The 17,789-nt window shown below is 38.8% G+C and overlaps 1 protein-coding gene across 5 annotated transcripts in view; it reads right to left on the minus strand.

Moving 5' to 3' along the window:
• The window catches only part of LOC140485981 (polycomb protein SCMH1-like), a 116,701-nt gene that overhangs the window by 27,609 nt on the left and 71,303 nt on the right, over positions 1-17,789 (minus strand). For all 5 annotated transcript variants that reach the window (XM_072584464.1, XM_072584460.1, XM_072584461.1 and 2 more), the window contains 2 exons: positions 2,549-2,796; positions 1,214-1,349 (listed from right to left, as the gene is read on the minus strand). In XM_072584464.1, the coding sequence (XP_072440565.1) occupies positions 1,214-1,349; positions 2,549-2,796 (384 nt within the window). The remainder of the gene's footprint in view (positions 1-1,213; positions 1,350-2,548; positions 2,797-17,789) is intronic.

The following is a 17,789-nucleotide window of genomic DNA, read 5'->3' on the forward strand; positions in this document are numbered from 1 at the left end:
TTCAAATGATGTCCTTAAACCTAATATTAAAGGGACAAGTTCTTGCAACCCATCAGACTGGCATAAATTCAAATCGGAGTTTCAAGTGGAAGAATAGTATGTTATTCATCATTGCATCAAATTCCTTAAATTGCAACCTTGAAGCATTAACTGTGCAAGTAATTTGTTTAATTGGTTACATTTAACCACATTCATCAGTCACAAGTTTTAAATCGCATTATTCCAGTACACTGCAAAATGTAACAAACTACAAACAGGATACAGAAGTTAGATTACTGTAAAACTTGACATCACTTTCACAATTGTTGAAAATGTGTTGCTGGAAAAGCGCAGGTCAGGCAGCATCCAAGGAACAGGAGAATCGATGTTTCGGGCCCGAAACGTCGATTCTCCGGTTCCTTGGATGCTGCCTGACCTGCTGTGCTTTTCCAGCAACACATTTTCAACTCTGATCTCCAGCATCTGCAGTCCTCACTTTCTCCATCACTTTCACAATACAAAGATACCATTCATAGGACATATTTTCAAAGTGGAGGTAAAATGATGGATCAATGTACAAATCTGTTCTTCACAAGAGTCAAAGTGAGCTATTAGACATCTGATCTGATTATGTATCAAATTGACATGAAATTAATCATTGAAAAATTGCAACTGTTATTCTATATACTTTATGAAAGCATTAAACTTTCAATAAAGTAATACTTGGGATTCATCTGGCTCCAATATTTTCTTGGAAATCTCAAAATTATTATAGAAAAATCAAACCAAATTGAAACAATTTTCTAACTGGTTATTTGGGGGTCAAGCAAGTTAACTTAATTTCAGTTATTAAACACTAAGTTAGCAGACATCAAGTTATTATGCACCATTGAACTTATGAAATTCAACTTATGAACTTATAAATTTAATGTTAATTCAAAACAGTAAGTAGTTTTTTTTTACACTTCATAATAATCAGGCATCAAATTTTCTCAGTATACTTAATGAATTGTTCCTCTCAGGATATGCGCCCCAATTCCAAACAGCAAAAGCAAAGTTGATCAATAGTGTTCAGAATATGTTCATCATTCATATGAGGGATAAAGAGTGCTAAATTATGGCTTTCAGTTGACTGCACATATCCACAACCATACCATATCCTAATTGTCAACTTGGAAACAGCTGTTTAAAATTCATTATTGCATATTAGTTTGAGATGACTAGTGACATTTACCTGTAGACATTACAGATGGAGTTGTATTGTGAATACTAGCAGCATCTTGAGTTGCAAGTGCACTGTCAATGTCAGGTTCAGGGGTTGTTGTGGTAGGAGATGGAGGATGTGGACTCTGTGTGCTTCGTGACTTCCTCTGAAACGTTACAAAAAAGGTTGAAAATTCCCACCAACTGTGCATAAAGTATGGCAACATGATTTATTTTGTTGATACTTCAATAATGCTGACTGTCTCCACAGTTTAACCAAACATTTGATATTTGAAAATGTGATTAAGAATCAAATTGAGAAATTTTACTTTGTTTCACTTACAACCATTAATGACTTGCAAAATTTTGTTGAGTATTGCAAATACATCAAGTCATTAAATAGATTTCAGTACAGATTCCACTAAAGATTTTAAAAATAAATTTCTGGAGTAATTTTATTACATCACTGTGAAATAAATTACTTACGTTTTGTTACCCAAGGAATTGCTCTGTATTTGTATTCATGATGTTGCATTGCATTAAATATTTAATTTATACTTCACTGCTTTACTTTTGCCAATATTTTATGTTCCACGTTTGTAGTGAGTTTGGAAGCTGGTACAGCAATTAGTTAGACAGTATCCCAATTGAGTCAGCGGCACAAAAGGCAATGAATTGCCTTCCATCCATTGCCAATTTTACCCAGAGATAAGGAATTAACACCCAATTAAGGGTCTCTTCCCATTACTACTGGAATTAACCTAGGACTGCAGAGTTAGCTGGCCAGTCATCAAGTGGGAAGCACGACATGCGATCTCTATGGACTGAATGCGATCTCAATGGAGGAGCGCCTAAGTTAAAATCAATCAGTGCCTCAAGATATCTGGCATCAGGAAGGGATAATTCACTGAGTGCCACCCGCTTCTGCCCTAACTGCCAAATCCCCTTGACCCACACACCACAAACCCTTCTGTCAACTTGTAACTTTGGCCTGGGTTACTCTGCTCATGTGATGTTCTAGATGGGCTGGAAGGTTTCGTTATGATGAAAGCACCACATAAAATACAGATCATCATTGTTGATGAGCCATATTCAGCATCAATGGAATGTTGCAGCCAGCACTTTTTAAATCATAACAATTACTTTCAAATTAACAACATCCCTTCACAGGAATATCAGTAGGCTTAAATATACATTCACCTCTATTAAACAGCAAAAATATCATTTTTTAAGAGAGATATTATACCTCTCAAAACACAAACGAAACTCTAATTTTTGTCTATTACAATTCATAAAACAAAATCAAAGTGCTGAATACTCTATTTAGAAACATTTCAATTGTGTAACTGGACCTGTATGAACAAACCTTGACTCCTGGCTTTGCCCCTCTTTTCACTGTTTTGGATGGATCAGAGATGGAATCAGATTGAAGTGCTGAATTGGTTGGTGATGGTGCACTCTTTTTCGAAGTAGATTGTCCCGGTCGTTTGCCTCGTATGCTTTTACGATTTTTCTGATTTGTCACGTCATCAGATTTCTGTGGTGACTGCATTGTACGTTTTGGCAATCTGGAAGGAGTTGATGGAGTAGCAGGAATACTCTTTGGAATTGACACTAAGATTAAGGAGAATATTTTAAAAATGCTTTATTAAATTCAACAATACGGATGTACAATAAATGTTTCTCCTTCAAAACAAACCAAATCATCGACCATATTGTCTGGTAAGATTATCCTTGTCTTGTGAAAGTTATAAGTTAAACCATCACTGACAGCCTAAGTTCAATTGCAGTACTCCCACCTACCTGTCAACAGACACTGTTTCATACTACATTACATGACTTAAGAACTAACTGGTGACAGGAATATTGAGAGCACTGCAATGCTGGAGGTGTCATCTTAGAACAAAAATCTCCAACTGAGGTTCATCCTTCTCTCAGATGGAAGGAGAAAAAAAACCTTATATCGGGGAGCATTCCCAGTGTCCTGGGCAAATTTTAGAAACACTCAAATATGTTCATTAAAAAATGAAGGTGGTATTAAGTCAGGATGTAAATAATGTTTGCTCAATCCAACTGAAATTAAATTTGTGTCTATTAATCAGCTGTCCAGTTTGCGTGTTAAATCAAAGCTTAGACATCTGACTGCCACCGCAAACTGATAAAAAAACACCGAGTTAAAAGGTAACATTGAAGTTAGAACTAGAATTGGCATCACATTTACTGCTTTCTAAAAACCTACTTAATCATTTGTGGAAACTTAGGAACCAAAGAGGTGGCCAGACCGCAAAATGATGAGTTCCACAAGCAGAATAATTGAAGGAAATAATATACTTTAACAACAAACATACACAACTACAGGTATTAAGAAATAACACAACACTGAAAGGAGCTTTTGAAATGATCCATCATATACAGGGCCTCACCTAACTATCCATACACGACAGATGAACTGAACATTTACATAAAACTTTAGAGATTGGAAATATTTAATTAAAATTGAGGTTCTGATAGAAGTTAGGAAAATTTCAACCTTGATCCTAATTATTATTTGAAAGGTTGCAGCCTTACAAGTTTTGCCCAGTTATGCATACAGTGGAGGAATACAGATGCCATGAAAATTAAAACTGATACCAATCCAGTATGCCCTCAATCCTACAACTAACGATTGACCATTGCCTTGGAAAATCTCTTTCCACGCTGATCTGATAACCTGTAAATGTTGGGCATGACCCAAAATAAAAGTTTTGAATATATTCGATATTAGCTTTATATAATACATCAATAACTTTTACCATTTACCATGTGCAATTGCCCTTGTTGTAATTGGAATAGGCAATATATTTGTTTGCCTTGAAGTTCAGGCAATGCAATCAGGTCGGCAATTTTAAATAATCAACTCTCCATAATTGAAAAGAGTTATATTGTAGGAATAGCAATCTGTGTAGCAATTATGCAGATAAAAAGTTAAAAAGCTGACATGAATTAACTCAAGCCAATCCACTTTCCTGTGCATTTGCGAATGGCTACAAAATTGGCAAAAGAGATTTGATTTTGCAGAACTGTTGCCGGGGTCGCGTCAGAAGCAATAAGCCTGACCTCAGGGATATGAGTCAGGACTTCAATTTATTTGCACAGACTCCACGTGGAGTAGTCAAAGGGAACTTAAGCTGCTCAGGAATGGGAGAATTTTAAAGCTCTGCAGCTCACCATGATAGTAATACAGAGAGATGTTTAAAAAAAGTGGATAAAATTGTTTAAAAGACTGTTGTAAAACATGCAGAGAAAATTTGAAGATAAGCGTACCCAAAATCAAGCAGACCATTAATAAGAAGACAACTTGCAGAAGTCACAAATCTGGTTGCTCCAAAGGAGACTGAATGTGACCATCTTGAACCTTTATCACTCAAAGCTGAACATCAATTAAACAGTGTAGCAGTGAAATGACTCTCACCATAGAAGATACATCTTCTGAGATGCTCTCCAAATTGACAAATCTATCAGTAATTATATATTTCCTGCATTATTATGGACAATGAAAGATGTAAATAGTGTATCCATGTAACCATCAAGAGACACACAAAATTGAAGAGAAGTTCCCACTTTTTGCTGCCCAGTTAAGAGTAAGCATGCCTCAACATCTTTTCAACACCATCTTGCTCACTCCTTCCATCCTTCATCTCCCCTCCGTTCCTCCCCATCACAGGGTCTTCCCTTCTAGTCTCCCCTGTTCTCCAACCCAGTCTCCCCTCCTTGGCCCCTTTCTCTCTTTTCCCAATCCCCTCACCCTCCACCATCCTTCCCCACATTTCCAGCTCAATTGAGTATCAGGAGTGGTTTGAAATATGACAACACATTAACATCACAAAAGACATGGAGGTTATCATTGTTCCCATATGCAGTAATATACTTTTGAAAAATTGCATAAGGCACAGTATTCTTGCAGCTTACCTTTAGAAGGTATTCTTTCCTGATATCACTAACATATCTGCAATTTCCCACTCTATAAGGTCTTCTCAAGATTGAGTGGCTTTTTGATTACCTTAGTATTTCAAAATCTGTTTTGTCACACATTACACAAGAAACAGCTTGGGTACATACACCCTTGGGCACTTGTACCATGAGGTAAAGGAAAGAGCACTAAATATAGTCCAAGTGAACAGTCAGTAGTGGAAATGACAGAGGACCAATATACCAATCCACAGTGCCAACACCAGACATTTCACAATTATATGATAGCCCAGCATGTTTTTGGTTGAACCAGTTTGTTCTATTGACATCAAGGTTGCAGATTGTGACACTGCAACCCCCATCATTATGGTAGCAATAAATAAGATTTGCTGTGCATTGAGTACCAAGGTACCCCTGAAGTTCAGGTCTCATACTAGACAATTTATCTTAGTACAGCAATCCATCTAGTATGATTTAGAATCTTCTTGGTATCTGAACGGACAGGTTGAGAGATAAGATTGAACTCACTTTCATGATGTATTTCACACATTTCTGTGGTGTCTGATTATATATGTCCTTACACAGATACCTGCTCACCCTGCAGGAATCCACAACAGCTCAGGTAGAGGAGGAGAAAGGCAGCGTAGCAGGAGAAGGAATAAATGAAGCAACAAGACACTTGTCCAAACGCAAAGCTCCAGATATTGCAGAGCCATTCTATGCTCTTCTATTAAAGTACACATGGACCTTCACCAGGAAGTTTCTGCTTAAAAAAAAATCCTGCAACCAAACACTTCTTCCACAGAGATAATAAATGCAGAACAAAAGACAGCATCTCCAACAAAAGAGCACTCACAAAATACTGTGTTCAACTATCAGCCCAGGTTATGCACGTTTATCCATAAACACAATTCAGACCCACACCCTCTATTGTACAGGAAGTATTGTTGCCAGATGCTGAATGACACCTTGAACTCATGGAACACTTCCATTCAGTGGAAGTTATTTTCAGGCAATGCATCCATTCCACAGGGAAGTGTCGCCTCTTGCACACATCTGCCAGATGAATTGGTGAGCAGTAAATTGGTTAATGTGGTATGTATAATTGTGGTAATTCAGAACATCGAGCTGTATAAATTAATACATTGGTGAGCCCTACTGCTGTAAAAATAACTCTTCCTGTTGTTGAATTTATCTGTATGTCATCATGGAAGAGGTGGCTTAGCAGTTTTAATTGTGAAAAGGTTCAGAAAACAGACAACTAGTCGTAATTTTTGAATACAAATTCTAGGATTTGGTCTGATGTTCACATAATGTCTTGGGTGTTATCCCACCCAGTTTTCTTACACTATGTGCAACTGTGCAATACATTTAGTCACCAATCATTTTCTCGTACTTGAATTAGCTGGCTTGAATCAGGGTTTCAGGAAGCGATTGCCATTAGGGAACTCCAGTATTATATGACATGATTGGAGCCAAGGAGCCTCACAAATGAGATACCCACTGCTTGCAACTGGTTTCAGTGAAAAGATTGTTTGAGTTATACTGCTCATATCTATCATTTATCTTTAATAACATGGATTTCTTTCCCCATTTGAAGTATATTTAAAAGATAAATTGATCAAAAATACATCGATCTAATTTGTAAAAGGGTTGATTTGATAGAGGCATTTCAAAATCATGAAGGGTCTGGACTGCCTAGATAGGGAGAAACAATTACCGCTTATAAAATGATTGAAACCCAGAGGGCACAGCTGTAAAGCATTTTGCAGAAGAAGCAAACGTGAGGTGAGAATAAACGTTTACGCACAGCGAGTGGTCCAGGTTGGAATTCACTGACTCCAAGTGTGATGGTGACAGATTCATTCGAGGCACTCATGAGAACATTAGATGATTTAAACAGAAACAATATGAGGGGGTAATGGGAAAAAATAAAGCTAAAGTTAAAATGCTCAGAGAGCCAGTGCAGGTCAAATCGCTACCTTGTACACTGCAACAAGTTCAATGAAAAAAAATTCAGCTCAGTGCAACATTAAGCTAATGCTTATCACTAAGGAGGGTTGCGAGAACTGTTTGTTTTATGTTCTGATGGAAAGTAAACAACTCACAGCTTAAACTGAGCAATTGCCTTCAAATGATAAGTTTGAGCAAGGGTCACTTGACCCAGAATGTTAACTTTGGTTTCGCTCCGCAGAGGAGGCCTGACCAGCTGAGCTTTTCCAGCAATTTCTATTTTTGTCTGTCTCCAAACGAGGCCTATATACATTGGAAATGGGAGAAGAATATTAAACAAAGCAATTTTCTCAATTTAAATAAACGATTTTGCTATAATAGAGTTTATTCACAAATCACAAGTTGCAGAGATTCCTTAAACTACCGTTAAAGGATATTATTTAACTTTTTTAAAGTAATGCTGTAGTATTAAAAACACTTTGATAGGACTATGGTCTTGGCAACTAATAATGGCAGGGTATTTTCTTATTTTCACACATGTAAAAGATCGAATTATTATTTAAGAATTGAATTGTGGGGCAGCTGGTCAATCTTGGGTATTAAATGACATGCATGGAACATCACGATTTCAAACACAATATTTTCAGACAGATTTATTGCTCCTACTCAAATCAAAGTCTAAGCATACTGTATCAATAGATTCATATTTAAAAAGATAATTAAACTAAAAGTAGAACATTTGTTTGCAGTTCACTCTAACCCAATGTCAAGAGTCTAATTTTTTCACAAAGCTACACTATTCTCACAAGAAAACATGATTAAAATTGAAGTTATGCTGTGGCAATCTGACAGCTTATTAAACTTCAACAAAATAACTGAGCCTTTTATTTAGAACAAAGAGCAATATTCACTTTGAAGGAGCAATCTTATAAGCATTTTAGCACATTAAATTTCAAATAATATCAAAGACCTGAATGCAAAGAAACTATTTTATAAAATAGTAAGTTATAGTTTGAGAAGTTTTTGACGAAAATTTGCAGCAAAGTGAAGCTATCACTATAAAACATTGCACAATACAGCCCTCAAACAAAGACTGCAACATTCTTAATATAATGATTAACTGGAACATAGTATTTATTTCAAGTTTATGTTCTGCAACACTTGGTCTAAACCTGTTGACACTTGACTTTAGTTTTTTTTAAAATGTTTGACTTTTTTTAAACAAAAGGACATACTCTACAGCCTTCATTTGGATTGATCCACTCTTGCCACACAAAAGGTATACAGGCAAACAATAAAGGCCTACATCTCTGATCAATTTAGCAGTAATGTTACTTTTTTCTAAAAAAAAAGGATTTCATGCTCTTGCATTGCTCACCGTGATTTGGATTTTAATTCTTAAGACTTGAGTTTAGGAGCCTTGAATTCTCTTTCTGGATTTGCTCCGTCGACTGCACTTTTTTCTGCCTGCTAACCCATCAACAAAGCGCATGCTGACTTAAGCTCTACATGCAAACGGCATGTCTAGGATATTTGCATTTGTTTGGTTGGTTAGGGGACAGGGGGTGGTAGTGGTGGTGGTGGGGGGGGGGTGCGAAGAGAAGAGAGGGAACTTGGGTTTTAAAGTAATATGTATATTGTGCGTAGGGCACAGTGACAGTGCTCATCAGTCACCTGCTCCCACTATCTCCACCCCCAATTTTGCAAAAGGCCATAAGGTTAAAATGGGTCACAGATCCACAAAAGGCAGAAAACTAAATTGGTCATTTGCATCTGTAGACAAAAGTGTCTATTCTGAAACATATGTGATGAAACCAAACCAAAGAGACATAGATCAGATTCTTGTAGAATTAGATTTTGACAGTCAACTGGTTTAAGATTTTTTTGGAAATTTGGTAAATTGATAACTACTGTGTTATCTGATTGAGTGAGTGAGTGAGTTAGCAGACAGGGGAACAGGTAAAATAGACATTTAGACTTGCACTCAAATCACTAACTACTATGTTTAGAATTACGCAGCGAGGTCAACGGTCAAAGGCAATATTCAAATAATGCAACAGCAATGGTATTTCTCAAATATAAACCACAATGATCAAAATAGCTAGAGCCTGTACAGGTATGGAATCAGCCAAATAATGGCAAAGTTCAAGTTTAAAAGCACTGTTTCTTTTCCTGTTTACTAAATTGATAATGGGCTCTCCCCAAATTTCATAAATATTAAATAAAGCAATTTTCTCAATATACAAACTATTTTGGCAAAATAGCGAGTTATTTATAAATCAGGGTAGGTTGCAGATGATTCCTTAAACTGTCTTTAATAGAGATGTGAATATTTAGTCGACTAACACAAATCCTAATTCATTTTCTTCAACAATTTCAAATGGCCTTCATAAAATCTGAACAGTACCTTGATGTAATTGCTTTTATGAGAAAAACTGATTATCTAGAATACATTTAGTTAGCAAATAAAAGTATGGCTAAGGGAAATGGTTAATAATCTGCTGAATAAAAAATGAATACAAAATGACTGCAATGCTCATTACTACAAAATGGTTATTTTTTAAAAAACACAAGGTTTATTTTAATCCTTTTTGGCAGAGAGAAAAAAAATTAATCTTATGCATATGCTAACACCCTTTTTTTGATTCAGAGCCCAAGGTCCCCTGAAAAAAAATCTTGTTGTTATCAGAGAAGGTCCTATGTTCATTGTAGGCACTGCACTCTGCCTTTTTGTCACCATCAGATTATCACCTAAGAACAAAGAGTCTCTGTCCTATTGGCTCAAATGAAAATGTCACATCTCTCCTCCTTTTCTCATTCAAAAGATTCAAAGGGATTTAAAGGTAGCCATATTGTGTGCTGAATAGCATTTTAGAATGCAATTTAATGAAACAGGATATGGTCTGCATAGAAGAATCTATAATTCTGTATTTGCAAGTCCTGAGTTAACATTTCATAAATTCCCTCTCTCAAGCTGCTCACAATGAAATTGTACTCAGTTGTCAATTCCAGATAAGCACAATCTAAGCATAGATTCCAAAATACTTTTTTTTAAAACAATCTCTGTATATTTTTTTCCTAAACAATTCAAGCTCAAATACATACACCCAGAGGTACCTGATGTCCTCTTTAAACAAAAAGAAAATTTTAACAATAAGATCAACATACTGAAATATATTAGAGTAACAGTTGATCTCATGTAAAAGTCCATCCTCTATTATTGGCCACATAATTGGGAATTTGCTACATATCTCATGCAAAAGTTGACCCTACTTCTTTACAGATAACAGATCAACGTTTATCAGTCAGTGTGCCAGCTGTCATGCCCCCACTCCAGCTTTCCAGTCTGCTGGTTGTTCTGCTTCAATCCTGGTCTTCCAGTCCAATGGCTGTTGCATTCCACTCCAGGTTTTCAGAACTACCACAAATTGTTATTTTTCTTTATTCTTCAGCGATCAACTGGGCTTCTGCTAAAGATACAGTATGAATTTTGACAGGTACGAATTTAAGCCCCTCAATAGTAGTATCCATGTAATAGTCGACCACATAAATTTAACCTTAAAAAGTAGTCAAAAAAATTCAACTATTACATGAGTATATATGGCAATGGAAAGGAATTATCACTCATTGTATACAATGAGTTACTGAAGACAACAGCATTAAGTGAAAAGATCACTAATTATTGCTTGCCTATTTATGGAAACGCTCAAACTAATACTTCACCATTAGTTATTTTGGTATTCATAATGGAAGTATGCTACGTGATAGAAAAAGAGTCAAGGAAGTTAGTTTAGATTGGGGATCTCAACCTGGGATCTGCACAGAACCCCTAAAGAGTTGCAAGGGTTTCATAACCTAGCCTCCAGATCAGTTAATTCCTCACTAACTGTTGACTGACAAACATCATGGTCAGCAGAATACCAGTCATGTCATCCATTCAACCTCTTCCTTCTTATGAGCCCTAATTCGCAAAGTGTACTGTTATATTTTTAATATTTATTTTTCACATTTCCAAGAATGAAGTGTTACCTTTAACAATGCATGGTTCAATTTTCATTATCTCCCAAATGCTCCTCTCCCTGCCCTCACCTGTCAGCCCCTCCCACCTCTGGCCTTGCTCTTGGAGCTGATTATTCTGGCTGAATTAATCGTGTGCATGGGGTACAGCATTTATAGATTGGAGTTTCTTACTTAGGGAAACAGCAAGTGTCCCGATGTACACAGCATTTTTCTTCTGTAGCACAGAAGGTGCTGGATCTATTAGGTACAGGGTAATAACACATGGACCTTCAGTGGCAACAAAAGCAAAGTATTAAGCCAGAATAAACCGATCAAAGATGCTGCCACTGCACCAGATCAATTCAGTACCAGCAACATGTTTCATGTCCAATGATACATAAAGAATTGATGTTCAGTTCAAAAACTACATGTTTTTAAAAGATAACTTGTTTACAAGGAATCCATGGAATTTTAAATAGAACACTCCTATATTCTAAAAAGTCCTTTTGTAAATGCTCATATATTGCACCATGACGAGATCCTTGTGGCAATTTCCAGCAGACAAATCTTTATAGTTGAAGCACTAACACCAAAGTAAAATCAGGAAGACAATTTAGGTGACAATTAAAGTATTCAGCAGTCGACCACAACATAACGGTCATGTCGCAAGACATAACCCAAATACTCAAGATGACATGTTGGACATGTTTTTGAATCGCACCACGACAGCTGGTGAAAATTTACTTCAAGTAACAAACATAGAACATGAAGGCAGTATTAGTAATGTTGACCATAAAAACGTATTGGCTGTGAAGTACCTGTTAGAGAAGCATAGCTTACCCTCCTTACTCAATCAAGCCCACATATGACTCCAGACTCTCAACAATATGGTTGATTCTTAACCTGCAGGAATGGCCTAGCAAGCTACAAAATTTAAAAGGCAACTAGGGATAGTCTACACATATTGGTTATGCCAGAGTTGCCCACATTCACAAAATAATAGAAAGTAAAAAAGATCCTATAATACAACCATTGTGTCACATGGTACAAGTTGTTCATTCCACTTCAAAGTAAAATGTTATGTTTTGAAAACACATTTATGGAACCTTCTCATTTAATTTTTCCATCTCTTTCAGGTTGACTGTTATAACTTGATTCCTGACTTTGATAACATGATTACTACCATAATTTGGGCCAGCATTTAGATTCTTACAAAACATTCTTAGCAAACAAAAACCCTAGAAACTTCAAAAACAAGGCACTGCACCTTTCAAGATACTAAAGGTGAATTACACACCATACAATTTGACATGTTTCAGCAAATTGTACATGTTTTTACATACACAATTCACCATGAATTTTCTACTTGTTGTAAATTTCAAGCTTCATCAGTTGTGACCACAAGCACAGCTTGCAACATAAAAATCCATTAACACCAGATCACAATGTCATGGGAATTAATAATTTTTGAACTTGCAATAATCTTTAAAATATTCTTTCATCAGTGCCACTGGTGGGTCAGCAATTATTACACATCCTTAATTGGACTGAAGAGGTGGTCAGCTACTTTCTTCAATTTGTGCAATTGACTAGTTTAAATGCTGTTAAGAATTAAGTTGCAGGATTTTGACCCAGCAACATCTTAAAACTTGGAGGGTGCTTCTACGTGGCAGAGGTCATGGGTTGAAAGGTGCTTTTAAGGGAGGTTTGGGAAGACGCTGCAGTGCTTTTTACAGATGACAAACACTGAAGTCACCGTGCAGTGACAGAAGTGGATCTTTAACGTGGTGGATGGGGCATTGAACAAGTGGGCTGCATTTTCCTGACTCTGCTTAGCTTCATGTTGTTACCTCGATGTCAAGGGCAGTTATGTCAAGTTCATCACTTCTGTCCACATTTGGATTAAGGCTGTAATGAAGTCGGAAGCCAAATGTTCTGACAGAAACCAAAACTGAAAATTGTTGAGTGGGTTATTGCAGTTTAAGTGCCGCTTGATTATATTGTCAATGACATCGTCCATCATGAGAATAGACCAGTGGGTGGTAATTATCTCGGACTGATTGGACCTGCTCTGTGAAAAGGGCTAGTTTCCTGTTGTAAACATGAGTATATGACACACAATCAAAGACACTTCAACCAACAAATACTAACAATCATTACTTTTAAAAAAGTGATGATTTTAACTTTTAAAAATTATTACAGGAAATTCTGATGATCAAAGGATTTGGAAAAAAAACAAATCATGCTCAATGCAAAGTTAGTTTTAGATGTTGTGAACTAGCTCAAAAAGCTAGAAGCTGGTCATGCACCCAGATCGATCACCATTCTGATTTATTGTCCGTTTCTGATATTTGGGGCCTTCAAGGGAGCTCTAAAATGTAAAGGTTTAATTACTTAATAGGCACATCTCAAAATTTTTAAGTGTTTAAAATTTACTAAGTACCCAAGTTCTGTAATACCGATACAGCTAGTAAATCATTCTGTTCAGTTTCTCTTCAACGAAATATTCATTAATTTACAATTCGTTACTCACAGGTAAGGGACAAAACACTGGCTTGTTTCAGATAAACCTATTCAAATTACACAAGTGGGAAGTAAACTGGTAAATTTTGAAATATAATAAGCATGCTTATAACGGAGTATTTCAAATTTATAGCTTAAAATGCTTTCCAATTGTTCTAGTTTATGGAACATTTACATGTGATAATATGCAAATGAACTCCAGCAGGAACATGAGCAAAAAACTTGTTAAAACTAGTTCAATTGAGAGAACAAATTTGTACCAAGACTGCTAATTATAGTCGATGTTGAAATATTGGGCCTCATGATTAACAGTGCACGAACTTTCTGGAAAACAAATTCAATATATTTCCTAAGACTAAAAGATGTCGGAGCAAAACAGGTTACTCCACCCACTGAGTCAACTTCACGATTCAATGAGATCTGGTTGACCTGATGGAAGTCCTCCACCTTAGCCCCACTTTTCTGCCTTATCATCACAACCCTTGATTCCCTTACCGATTAACAAACTAGCTCAACATTTAACATACTTAACAATCCAGCATCTAAAGTCCTCTGTGATATAAAATAAAATTCCTCAGACTCTGAATCCTTTGCAAATTGAAATTTCTTATGCCCGTTTTATATGGGTAGCCCCTTAATCGGAGAACATGTCCTCTATTCCTATGCTCACCCACAAATGGGGAAAGAAATTCTCAACTTACTGTCAAGCCCCTCAAGAATCTTCAGTTTCAATAAATTTGCCTCACTTTCTTCTAAACTCCCATGTATATGGGCACAACGTGGGCAACCTCTCAAGAAAATTCCTCCATGCCCAGGTTCAACATGGTAAAGCTCGTCTGGACTTCCACCAGACATGGTGTTTTCCTTGTTAAAGGAACTAAAATGACTCTCACTATTCTTGGGGTGATGTGACTCATGCCTTAATTTGTAGAGCAATAATTCATTATTTTTGTTCTCCATTCTCTTTGAAATAAAGGTCATCATACATTTGCTTTCCTTATTACCTGTTCAATTTGGATACTAACTTTTTACGATTCATGCACAAGGAATCCAAATCCCTCTGCACTGCAGATTTCTATAGTCAGTCCCCACACAAATTATAGAAATGGTATTCAGAAACAAAAACAGAGTGTGGCAAAGGAACAGTAGGTTTGGCAGCATCTGTTGAGGGAAAAACAGTTAGTATTGAGTCCAGTGACCCTTTTTAGAACTGGACTTGAAATGTTAATTCTAGATAGATGCTGCTAGACTTACTATGTTGCTTCACAATTCTGTTTCATATTTTCAGCATCTACAGTTCTTTGTATTTTTTTTTAAGTTTAATTAATATGCAACCCCTCAATTTTTCCTGCCAAGGTTGATAATCTCATACTTACTCACAACACATTCCATCTGCCAAATTTTTGCTGAATCATTTAACATGTCTCTATCCCCCTTGACCATGACCCCACCTCCCACCACCAAAACATCATCTCCCAGACCATCCATAACCTCATCACCTCAGGGGATCTCCCATCCACCGCCTCCAACCTCATAGTCCCACAACCCCGCACCGCCCATTTCTACCTCCTGCCCTAAATCCACAAACCTGACTGCCCCGGCCAACCCATTGTCTCAGCCTGCTCCTGCCCCACCGAACTCATCTCTGCATACTTCGACACGGTGCTGTTCCCCCCAGTTCAAGAACTCCCCACGATGTTTGGGACACCACCCACACCCCCCACCTCCTCCACGATTTTCACTTCCCCGGTCCCCAACGCCTTATCTTCACCATGGACATCCAGTCCCTGTACACCTCCATCCCCCATCACGAAGGACTCAAAGCCCTCCGCTTCTTCCTTTCCGCCATACCAACCAGTACCCTTCCACTGACATCCTCCTTCGACTGACTGAACTGGTCCTCACCCTGAACAACTTCTCTTTCCAATCCTCCCACTTCCTCCAAACCAGAGTAGCAGCCATGGGCACCCGCATGGGCCCCAGCTATGCCTGCCTCTTCGTAGGATATATGCGACAGTTCACCTTCCGCAGCTACACTGGCACCACCCCCCACCTTTTCCTCTGCTACATCGATGACTGTATTAGCGCTGCCTCGTGCTCCCACTTTACCAACACCTTCCACCCCGACCTCAAATTCCCGTCTCAGGCTCCTCCCTCCCCTTCCTAGACCTTTCCATTTCTATCTCGGGCGACCAAATCAACACGGACATTTACTATAAACTGACAGACTCCCACAGTTACCTAGACTACACCTCCTCCCACCCTGCCCCCTGTAAAAACGCCATCCTATATTCTCAATTCCTTCGTCTCCGCTGCACCTGCTCCCAGGAGGACCAGGACCAGTTCCAGTACCGTACAACCCAGATGGCCTCCTCCTTCAAAGACCACAATTCCCCCCCAGACGTGATCGACGATGCCCTCCATCGCATCTCTTCCACTTTCCACTCCTCTGCCCTTTAGCCCCGCCCCTCCAATCACCACCAGGACAGAACCCCACTGGTCCTAACTTACCACCCCACCAACCTCCATATACATCGTATCATCTGCCGTCATTTCCACCACCTCCAAATGGACCCCACCACCAGGGATATATTTCCCTCCCCTCCCCTAACAGCGTTCCGAAAAGACCACTCCCTCTGTGACTCCCTCGTCAGGTCCACACCCCCCACCAACCCAACCTCCACTCCCGGCACCTTCCCCTGCATCCGCAAGAAATGCAAAACTTGCACCCACACCTCCCCCCTTACTTCCCTCCAAGGTCCCAAGGGATCCTTCCATATCTGCCACAAATTCACCTGCACCTCCACACACATCAGTTATTGCATCCGCTGCACCGATGTAGCCTCCTCTATATTGGGGAGACAGGCCGCCTACTTGCAGAACGTTTCAGAGAACACTTCTGGGATACCCGGACCAACCAACCCAACCCAACCACCCCGTGGCTCAACACTTCAATTCCCCCTCCCACTCCACCAAGGACATGCAGGTTCTTGGACTCCTCCATCGCCAGACCATAGCAACACGACGGCTGGAGGAAGAGCGCCTCATCTTCCGCCTAGGAACCCTCTAACCACATGGGATGAACGCAGATTTCTCCAGTTTCCTCATTTCCTCTCCCCCCACCTTGTCTCAGTCAAATCGCACAAACTCAGCACCGCCTTCCTAACCTGCAATCTTCTTCCTGACCTCTCCGCCCCCATCCCCACTCCGGCCTATCACCCTCACGTTGACCTCCTTCCACCTATCACATTTCCAACACCCGTCCCCCAAGTCCCTCCTCCCTACCTTTTATCTTAGCCTGCTGGACACACTTTCCTCATTCCTGAAGAAGGGCTCATGCCCGAAAAGTCGATTCTCCTATTCCTTGGATGCTGCCTGTCCTGCTGTGATTTTCCAGCAACATATTTTCAGCTCTGATCTCCAACATCTGCAGTCCTCACTTTCTCCTCTATCCCTCAGTAGACTTTCATTCTCACTGCTTGCCATTCCACCTATTTTTGTGTAATCCACAAAGCTGGTCAAAATACATCTACTTCCCTCATCCAAAATTGTTAACATATAATGTAAATTACTGTAGATTAAATAACACAGTATGGAAACAGGCACTTGGGCCCAACAAGTCCACACCAACCCGCCGAAGCGCAACCCAACCAGACCCATTCCCCTACACCTAACACTACGGACAATTTAGCATGGCCAATTCACCTAACCTGCACATTTTTGGATTGTGGGAGGAAACCGGAGCACTCGGAGACAACATACGCAGACACGGGGAGAATGTGCAAACTCCACATAGATAGTTGCCTGAGGCGGGAATTGAACTCGGGTCTCTGGCGCTGAGAGGCAGCAGTGCTAACTGCTGTGCCACTGTACTGTAGTCCCTGATTTCTGTGGCACTCCACTAGCTACAGCTTAACCCACCCTAAAAATGCCCTTTCTCACAACTGTCTATTTTATGATTTAATCAATCCTTTACCCATGCTCTCATACAAGCCCTGACACCCTGGTCTTATCTTATTGAGGAGCCTGATGTGTGGTACCTTACTGAATGCTTTCTGGAAATCCAGATATATTACATCTACTGCTTCCCTTTTTATCTATCTGCTTGTTTACCACCTCAAAAGAATTTTAATATATTTGTCAGGAATGATTTCCCGGTCACAAAATCATGCTGACTCTGCTTA

Source organism: Chiloscyllium punctatum, chromosome 15 (assembly GCF_047496795.1).
Source record: "Chiloscyllium punctatum isolate Juve2018m chromosome 15, sChiPun1.3, whole genome shotgun sequence".
NCBI lineage: Eukaryota > Metazoa > Chordata > Chondrichthyes > Orectolobiformes > Hemiscylliidae > Chiloscyllium > Chiloscyllium punctatum.